Source organism: Acinonyx jubatus, chromosome E4, assembly GCF_027475565.1.
Source record: "Acinonyx jubatus isolate Ajub_Pintada_27869175 chromosome E4, VMU_Ajub_asm_v1.0, whole genome shotgun sequence".
Taxonomy (NCBI): domain Eukaryota; kingdom Metazoa; phylum Chordata; class Mammalia; order Carnivora; family Felidae; genus Acinonyx; species Acinonyx jubatus.
In genome coordinates this window covers 26914608-26924303 of record NC_069395.1, presented here as the reverse complement: position 1 = coordinate 26924303, position 9696 = coordinate 26914608, and the positions used below count along the sequence as shown (strand labels likewise).

Below are 9696 nucleotides of genomic sequence, written 5' to 3'. Positions count from 1 at the left end.
GTGTGGGAGGAACAGTCTCGGGCCAGAGCCGTCACGGAGAAAGTGGGGAGGGAGAGTGGGAGCAGGCGGCAAGGGGAATGAATGAACATTCGCATTTGCCTTGCTTGCAGGGAATTAATGGCGTGGGATGGTGGGGGGGGTGGGCAGAGCCCAGCCTGACTGGGGTCTGGGGTGGGGGAGGGTTAGTCTCCGCCTGCAAAGCTGTGGAGAGAAAGTGGGGGAGGACAGCATGCCAAATGTGCCATCTGCTTCCTGGGCACCCTGCTGGCTCCAGGGCTATCTCTCCCTCCACCAGCAGAGCCCCCGTTGGTGACTCTCTCCAGATGGTGGGCTACCAGGGCCACAGGAACAGGCGTATCTTCGGTGACCGGGTCCTCGGGCTGGAGGATGCCTCCTCCACACCAGCTGGTGCCCGGGAACATTGCAGGCCAAGCACTGGCCCTTGGGCCAGGCTCTTCGATCTGCCCCTTCACCTGGTATGCCAGGGCAGAGATGCGTCCTGCCAAGGCCATCTGTTCTGAGGGCATCGAGGCACATGATCTCAGAGCTGGGGTGGGGGATGGGGGATGAGGTGAAAAGAGGCAGGGTCATATGAACAAACGACAACTCTCTGGCCCGAGAGTCAGAAATCTAAGCCCTGGTCCTGGCTCGGTGTGACCTTGGGTAAGTCACTGCACCCAGCTGGACCTCGGTTTCTTATCTGTTGGGTAAGTGGTTTGGACTAGATGATCGTCGGGGAGCTTCACAGCCAGGAGTCAGTATGTGGTCGGTGGGAGGGAGTAGGGAGCAAGGGGCAGCAAGGAAGAACCCCCCACCCCCAGGCAAGCACACAGGCTGGCAGACTACTGGGGAACCCCTTAGCCTGAGGCACCAAGGAAAAGAGCATCTCTCCTGATACATACATCTTTGGTGGGGGGTGGGGGGAGAGGATTCTTCTCGGCCCCCTGAGGACCCCACACAATGCCTCCTGGTGTTCATGATCAGGAATTCCTTTCTAGGGTCCACCCTCAGTGGACTGAGAGAATTCCTTGTGTCCTCCTTGCCGTCATCATCGTCATCATCACTGGAGAACTTGAAGCCGGGTCTTCAAATCCTGCCCCAACCCCGTTCACCTTCTCTTTGAACTGCCTCCGTCTGGTGACTTTTGGGCAGTTACGGCCCCATGTTGGGGCTCCAGGTGGTGGGTGGTGGTGTGGTCAGAGTGCCTTAACTCAGCCTCTTTGAATCTTCGGGTTCTATCTGGAAGAAAGCAAGAAAGTCAAGCCCCATCCCTCTGAATGCTCCCCCCACCTGCTGTCTGTTCCCTTAGGGAGTCGGAACTGCCAGCCCCCTCAGAGCGGCCTGGAAAGGAGAAAAGCAGCAGACAGAGAAAGAGGAGAGAAGAGAGTGGGAGGTGGGGGGGGGGGGCGGTACATGTGGGGGTGGCAGTGGAGGAGGTAGAGGGAGAGAGAGAAATTCCCAGCCACTGAGCAAAGGAATAGGATGGGGGACCCGCTGAGCAAAGAGAAGGGGGAACAGCTGGACACCAGCAAGAAGAGAAGTCTGATTGGCCACACGCTGGCCTCAGCCAGCACCCCGCTGTCTACCCTGGCCCACTGCAAACGACCTTTCCAGCAGAGTCCCTACTTCTCCGGAGGCTGTGAGGCTCTGTTCCTTCGGAAACAGCATTGTGTGGGGTAAGGTTCAAGGTTTGAGGTGAGATTGGTATGCAAATGAGGGGCTGTGGTGCAGGCTGGGAGGGACTGGGGGGGGGGCAGGGGGACGGAGGGAGTCGCATCCTCTGGGCAAGAGAAGTTGGAAGGGGCTGCTGGGCGCTGGGGTTCGGGGGGCAAAAGCTCTGATGAAAAAAATCATTCTTGCCACTGCAGAGGGCTTACCCTGGGCCCAGCTGAAATGCATAAAGGAGACGAACGTGCTAGACATTTCTGCAGCTGCACTATCAGAAACACGCCGGCTCCCTCACACCCGCACCACACACATTCCTTGACCCATCTGTGCCTCTGTGCAGGAACTCGCGCAGACGTTTCTGCTTACGTGCTCATCACGCACGCACGTAATCACTGGTGCACACACGCAGACATCTAGGGAACTCTCTAGATGTGTACATGCCCCCCCCCCAGCTACATGCAAAGAACGCTTTCTGTTCCTGTGATCATTTGTTTTTAAAAAGCTGTATTGAAGGGTGCCCCCGGGGAGGCTCAGTCGGTTGAGCTTCCGACTTCGACTTCGGCTCAGGTCATGATCTCACAGTTCTTGAGGTCGAGCTCACTGCTGTCAGCGGGGAGCCTGCTTCGGGTCCCCTGTCCCCCTTTCTCTCTGCTCCGCCACCACTTATGTTCTCTCTCTTTCTCTCCAAACAAGTAAACGTTTTTTTTTTTTAAAGCTGCATTAAAAAAAAAAAAAAAAGCTGCATTTAGGAAGTATATTTTATAACTAACGTTCTTTTTACATTATATGTCAGTTTTGAAAAGCATGAACTCTGAGCGTGCTAGGTGTGCCTTAGTTATTTCTGCACCTCCAGAGAGGAGTCCAGTGCCCAGAACATAACAGACGCCCCATAAATGTTTGTTGAGCAAATGTGTGATGGATGCATAATCTCTTAAAAAGCCGCAAGGCTCCTTGATGATGAGATTTCTCTAAACCTAGCTTGGTGACTAATGATGGTACTCTGCGCATGTGGTCGTTAGAGAGGACATTTGTATAAATGCACGAGTGTATGCCTAATTAGTAGGGAGGTGTGCAGACAGGGAGCCTTGCATGAGACGAGTAAACGAGCCTTTGCCAGGTGTCTACACGTGCCTGTGTGAGCGAAACTCAGTGTGTGTGAGAGCCCACAGGCACTGAAGTTGGGTGGCAGTGGGAGGGGCTGGCAGGAGAAGCCCCCTAGACAGAGCCCCAGCCGTTAGGGGGCTTGCACACGCAATAGATGCACTGAGTGTATAACGACATGGAGTCGGCAAGTGTGGGGGTGGGAAGTGAGTCGTTCCCACAAAGCCCGAGAGAACCCTGCCTCTTAGACGGCTGCCCCTCCTCCTGCCCGTCCCCCAGGACTGGGCTCCGACGTGATTTAACCTCCTCCTCATTTCTGCTGCCACTTCCTCCCAGGGTCCCCATGAAGCTCCTGGCTTTCCTGAGCCTGCTGGCCCTGGTGCTGCTAGAAGCAGGGACAGCTTCTCCCCCAAAGGGGAGGAAGAGGAGAGACCCGACGAATGAGGAGGGAGATTCTTACGCGGTCCTGAATCTGGGGAACTACGTCCCTGACCTGGACAACTACGATGAGGTCATTGACCTGAGCGACTACGAAGGGCTCATGGACTATGGGGACCAGCTCCCCGAGGTAAGGAGCACACAGCAGACCAACTGTGTTCCCTGTAGGAACTGGGTGTCAGGGGCCTGGCCCCTCTCCAGCTGCCCACAGTGCAGGCATCTCAAGCCTCCACGTCTTTCTCCCGGAGGTGGAAATTCTTGTCCCTCCATAGGAACTTATCACGTAGATAATGCTAAGAAAGAGGACAGCAAAAGTTCAGTTTCTTTGTCGGCTTCTAGTAAACTTGACGGGATCCCCCATAGAAGTCATACATCTGTAGCCTGCCGTCACATAAGACCATAAGCCACGTCTCACTGGGTGGGAGTCAGCGATGTCTTCATATTCTCGCTAGAAAAAGAAGCTCCAAACCCCATCTGCTCTGTCTTCTAGTCTGAAGTTCTTTCTCAGCACTTCCTGGCCTTTTCAGGGGCTGATCTGAAGCCCGCACCCGTTGGCTGCATGAGCTCAGTGCTGAGCAAGAGGAAGCATGGCGGCCTGGGCGATCCAGAGACATGGATTCCAGCTCTGGACAGCTTGGTCACCAGCTGCCTCCTTGATCCCTGGTGCTCTCCTCTCTGGGCCCATTTCCTCCTCCATGTAAGGAAGATACTGGACCAGATGCTCTTTAAGAAGTTCCCTTCCTCCCTCCCCCTTTTCTCCACAGTGACTCTTTGTAAGTTTGAAATTGGTCACTGAGGTCCCCAGAGTCCAAAGCCAATAACTGGCCTACTGTGTGCTACGTGCTATGTCTCCAGGTCAAAGCGGGATCCAGCCTGGGTCCTCCAACCAGGATCGGTTCCACTCAGAGCACGGTGAATCCAAGGACACTCTCGTCCAAGCCCACCATGACCAAGCCTACTATGCTGGGCCTCCCAGGCTCCCCAAGCAGCCACGGTGAGTTCACGGTCACAGGTCTCAGTACGCATAGGTCATGGGCCATGTAGCCATGACCCAGCCCTGGGGCTACTACAGTAAAGTGCGGTTGGGGTAGGGAGGGAAGGGTCGGGAGCTAACCTTTACTGTAAGGGAGAGTTACAAGCTAACCTTTACTGTAACCTTTACTGTAAGCTGTCCCTACTGCTTTTTGCTGGATAGGAGGCCAAAAAAAAAAAAAAAAGAAAGAAAAAGAAAAAGAAAAAAGAAAAGCAAGAACTCCACTCTTCCTAGCAAAGCCACCCTACCTTAATTAACAGCATCACTAGGGGAGCGGGTTGAGTGGTAATTAGATTAGAGACAATTAAAAGCCTGTAGAGGAGAATAAATAACTTTGTGGCTGTCACTTGGCATGGGGGCAGATGAAGCAGTCATACTGCTTTTCGGCTCTAAATTCCCCCTTAGCAGCTCTCTTCCTCTCCCTGATGCCCTCCTGGAGACTGGGACACCGGCACATCTGACAATAAGGGGTTGGCACTCTTTGGGGATCAAACTGATGCAGAGGAGGGATGCAGTTAATTCCTGACTTGCTTGTCCCTGGTTCCTGTTCTCCTGAGATATTTGCCTTGGATGGATCTAGCGTATCCGGGCATCCGTAGGAACCCATGACCTCTCGGGGCTGTAGAACCCCGGGCTTAAAAAGACCATAAAAGGCCTCGGCTTGATCTGCCATTCAAGGCCTTGGGCTAAGGAGGGCCCTGAGGTCCTCTCTGCTCCACCCATAGTGGTCACTGCCTGCAAAGAAAAGCTGCCTCTTAATCTTGGAGCTGTGTCCCCGCTAACGGATTTCGCCCTTGAGTCGGATGAGCGGTGGTCTCCCGTAATCTCTTGTAGTGGCAAGTAACAGAAACTACCTGCACCAGTCAGTTGTATGAGCCAGCAAAGCCGTCCCAACTTTTCAAAGCCAGTTTGGGCTTGAAGGCCTGACTTATGTCTAATGACCACCGGTCATGGCATGAGAACAGGAGAGAGCTATTTCCTGGGATGCTGACACCATAAGAATGGGAAATGAATCCTAGGCAAGCACTGTCCACTCCGTCGTGGCTTCATTCTGCTTCTCGGAGCCAGACGGAACGTGTCTAACGCCTCGCCCACAAGGCAGATGGCAGGACCAGCAACCATTAGCCATTTCGCCTAGTTCTGCCTTTAGTTTATCTTCATTGTGCCTTTGGGGACCAGAGAGGAGCCCCTATGGAAAAAAGACCAATGGATGTCCTAGAAACACCCACACAGGCCCGGGAAAACCTGCATCGGATTGGGGCCTGATAAGAGGACCAGTGGGCCGAGACTGGGTGACAACTGGGTGAGGATCTGCTCCTCTTGGGTTGGGGGCTGAGGGCCGGGTCGGGGGCAGCCCACGGCACTGCCTCAGCGCATTGCGACATTGAGTTCTAGCCGTGGCTCAGACACTCCCTGGGTCAAGCAAGGGCCACTGGTCGGGGAAGCTGAAGGCAGTCTGAGAAGGGTCTCCCTGTGTTCTGCCTTGCAGCTGAGCCAGGCCTGCCTACCTGTCTGGTATGCGTGTGCCTTGGTTCCTCCGTGTACTGTGACGATGCTGACCTGGAGAGCATCCCGCCTCTCCCCAAGACAACCACTTACCTGTACGCCCGCTTCAACCGCATCAGCCGGATCCGAGCTGGAGACTTCAAAGGGCTGAGTATGTAATGCTCTGGCACAGGAGGAGGGCAGGACTGGCGGAGGGAAGCCCACGGGCCCTCCGCCTGGGCACCAGCCACACGAGCTGTCACACAGCGTCCCACCTGTGTTAGCCTTTCCCTGTTCGTTTTCAGTCTCCCCAGCTACCAAATGGAAATAGCCCCAAGTCTCCCTGATTCCTTTCCTTGAAGATATTGGATAACAGAAGCGACCCGCCCACCTTTGTTCTCCCCAAAGCTCTGGACAGCGGGGAAAGGGAAGATAGGATCAGGCCTCCATTTTCAGGATTCCCAGCCACTACAGCTCTGTGCCCTCCTGGCCTCTGGACAAGACCAGGCTATGTCGACTCTCCACGGCACTGACGCCATTTATCCATTTTTTGTTTGCCGTGTTTTCCTTGTGCCTTATACCTATTCCTATTCCTATTCCTAACATTCCTAAGGCATGTTATTCCTATGCCTTATACCCTGCCTCATATAGGAAACCTGGGCTCAAATCCAGATGCTACCACTAAATCCCATAGCCTTCTGGGCCATGGCGTCCTTTCACGTCAACTAATGGTGAAGAGTGGGGGTGGGATGGGTCTAAGGATTGGTGGGCCTATTGGGTCTTGCCCTACAAAGGTTTCTACCAAACCCATATCCACGGGCCGCCACCACACAGGACAGAACTCCATGAGAAAGTATGGCCGAATCTGAGGGCTTTCCCAGGAGGCCCTGGTTTATCACGTCATTTCTTCTGGCTTGGACCTCACACGGGTGGAGAACTGGCTGGCATTGCCTATCTTTAAAAGGATGGGGCAGGGTACAGGTAGGTCCAGCAAGGGCCAGGAAGGATAGCGCGTCTCGTGACTTTCTGTATTCTCCCCCATACCCCATAGCAAAACTGAAGAAGATCGACCTTTCCAGCAATTCCATCTCCTCCATTGATGATGATGCCCTCCGCCTGCTGCCTGCCCTGCGGGACCTGATCCTCCCAGAGAACCAGCTGGCGGCTCTGCCCGTGCTGCCCGCTGGCATCGAGGTCCTGGACGTCCGCCTGAACCGGCTCCAGAGCTCCGGAATACAGCCCGAAGCCTTCAGGGTGAGCCAGGGCCTAAAGTCCTCCATTTACCACTTGCCACGCATGCCCACAACCACACACACACACACACACACACACACACACACAACCTTGCCCTCATGGGATGTCCCTGCTCCAACACTATCCTGGGTATGAAAATCAAACCCCATTTTCTTCATCTGTTCCCATTTATTAAACTTTTTTTTTTTTTTTTTGGTTTCAAGAAACTGATTCTGACTCCAGAAGAGGGTGTCTTACGACACGCCATCCCAAGAACTTCCAGGAAAAGGAAATGCAGGCCTCATGGGCTTGTTCCTGGAAATGGGGGAGGGGGGTTGGCACCAGAAATGAGAGTCAGCAGCTCTCTCTCTGCCTCTTCCGGCACATGGCCTCTCGGCACGTCTGTCCCATTCACCTCTCGGCACCCGCAGCACCTACGCCCCTAAAACCTAGGCTGTGCTGCGACTTGCGATCGTGCTGGCTCCAACCCTAACCCTACCTAAAGTTTGGAAAAAAGTGGGCTTTGGAAAAAAGCCCACTACTAACTGATTTTCTCTGACCGAGTGCTTGCGAGAGCATCCATCCATCTGATGGATCTCTGGCTGGCCACTCGTGCTGGAAAGGGCTAAACCCGAGGCACAAACGTGGCCCCTGCGACTGCTCCCTCAACAGGGCTCTGAGAGCTCCAGGAGTGGTGCCAGGGAGGCCGCGAGGAGGGGCTCACGCCCAGCTCTGCCACACGCACCCGCTCAGCCTGCCTCACGTGTGCTTGCGGCTCTCACTCTGCCATTCCAGACGTTTCTAGAACATTCTCTTCACAGCCCCTCCAGGACCAGATTTGGAGACTTCTCGTTTGGGAAAAGTTGAGGCTGAACTGGGATGGCCCCTTGTCCTCCCTTCCACCCCGTCCGCGCCCCCTCTCTCCCGCCTACCCCTCGCTGCTCCTCATTACCAGCTCCGGCAGCCTCCCCCAGCTGCCAGACCTCAATGACAGCAGCTCTCCTGCTGCCCCTGGTGAGAGTCAGTGCCTGTGAGCTCCTGAGAGACTGGGCATCCCGTGCAGCACCCAGGCCCGAGCCTAACACGTGGCTGAGGCTCAGGAGGCCCTCAGTGAACACTGGGGCCCTGCTGGGCGCCTGTCACTGCCAGGTCCCACGACCTCTGCCAGCCTCCCATGCCCTCTGCCTCCTCCCCAGGGGCTAGAGAAGCTGCAGTTCCTCTACCTGGCTGACAACTTGCTGGACTCCATCCCCGGGCCCCTGCCCCCCAGCCTGCGCTCACTGCACCTGCAGGTAAGCAGCCTGCCCAAGACCAAGAGCATTGCAGAGAGCCCAGGGGCATCCTGAGAATGCGGTGGGGTCTCCTTCCCAGGGAGCTTACTGGAGGCTTGGAGCCGAGGTCTTGCCCAGGCCATCGCCCACAGCCTCGGCGCGACTGCCTTCCTTTCCTTCCAAAGATGCTTCCTGTCCCTCAGCATCCTTCACCCCACCTCACCGGCGGCTGGTTCCTTCCTCTGTCTCCTCCTCCTCCTCCTCCCTCTCTGCTCTCCATATCCATCCTCCACGGGCCTTCTCTCCTCACCCCTTGCTGCGTGGCCTCGGCCTCATGTGCCTCGGTTTCTCCACTCCCAAGAGGGGAGCTGGTGGGGAGAGCGGATTGATCTGTGCCTTCGGCGCTGCCTGGGGGCAGACTCTCCAGGGGGAGGTTTGGCAGCTGTCAATGTGTTCTTTCCAGAATAACATGATAGAGACCATGCAGAAAGATGCCTTCTGTGACACTGAGGAGCACAAACACAGCCGGAGGCGGCTGGAAGACATCCGCCTAGACGGCAATCCCATCAACCTGGGCTTCTTCCCCAGCGCCTACTTCTGCCTGCCTCGCCTCCCCACCGGCCGCTGCTGCTAGCTCACCGCTCCCCGTGCGGCGGGAAGGGTGCGGGCCTCGCCTCCACGCGGTGGTCTGTCATCCAGGCCGGAATCGGCCCCCTGATCCAGTTGCAAAACTCACCCCCGCCCCCTGCCCCCACGGGCTGCACACACACACACACATGCACGCACACATAGATACACAGACACACATACAACAGATACACAGACACACACACACATACACACAGACATATAGACGTGCATGTGGAAACATAGACATACACAGACACACGGACACACACGCAGGCACACGCACACACACACGTGCATGCACACAGACACAGACACACACACACACATACACACAGACATAGACGTGCACGCGGAAACATAGACATACACACAGACACACGTACACACACGCGGGCACACGCACACAGACACGCACACAGACACACACACGCGAAAGCGTCCCGCAGTAGCCAAATTTGCATTTTCTCATTCTCTTTCCTTAGCACCTTATGGCTCCTGACTCAGAAAATAGCAGCGTCTGGAGCAAAGCTCACTCCCATACTCGCCATCCGTCCTACCCACACAGAATGCCGGGAAGTCATGTACGAAGAAGAGGAGGAGGAGGAGAAAAAGAAGGGGGAAGTGGGAGAAGCAATGGCATGCGGGAGCCAGCTCTTACTACGAGGCTTACAGAACCAATTATTACACTTCCCAGACTTTTGTAAGCCAGTGGCTGAACAGGGCTTTTATTCAGGATTACATTACAAGCTCGCATTTAGATATATGATGTTGAAAGCACATGTAATAAATACTCAAACTCATGACTTCCCAATTATTTTACTAGTAACCAATAAGTTC

General features: G+C 55.1%; 1 protein-coding gene across 2 annotated transcripts; it reads left to right on the top strand.

The window, feature by feature from the left end:
* The first annotated feature begins 191 nt into the window (after positions 1-191).
* OPTC (opticin) lies at positions 192-9145 on the top strand. 2 transcript variants are annotated; one of them, XM_053209381.1, is made up of 8 exons: positions 192-309; positions 1568-1676; positions 3106-3337; positions 4063-4201; positions 5730-5897; positions 6777-6979; positions 8155-8250; positions 8693-9145. In XM_053209381.1, the coding sequence occupies exons 1-8, from the start codon at positions 237-239 to the stop codon at positions 8861-8863; spliced, it is 1191 nt and encodes a 396-aa protein (XP_053065356.1). In that variant the 5' UTR covers positions 192-236; the 3' UTR covers positions 8864-9145. The 2 variants fall into 2 exon arrangements, with proteins under 2 accessions (XP_053065356.1, XP_026930564.1); XM_027074763.2 differs by lacking the exon at positions 192-309 and having other exon boundaries at positions 1411-1676.
* The last annotated feature ends 551 nt before the right edge of the window (positions 9146-9696 follow it).

Bases quoted from the DNA above. Each gene is read 5' to 3' on its own strand.
- OPTC (XM_027074763.2), top strand. From the start codon at position 1,483: ATGGGGGACCCGCTGAGCAAAGAGAAGGGGGAACAGCTGGACACCAGC. The intron at 3,338-4,062 runs GTAAGGAGCACA...CTATGTCTCCAG, and splicing joins ATGGGGACCAGCTCCCCGAG to GTCAAAGCGGGATCCAGCCT. The intron at 4,202-5,729 runs GTGAGTTCACGG...TCTGCCTTGCAG, and splicing joins AGGCTCCCCAAGCAGCCACG to CTGAGCCAGGCCTGCCTACC.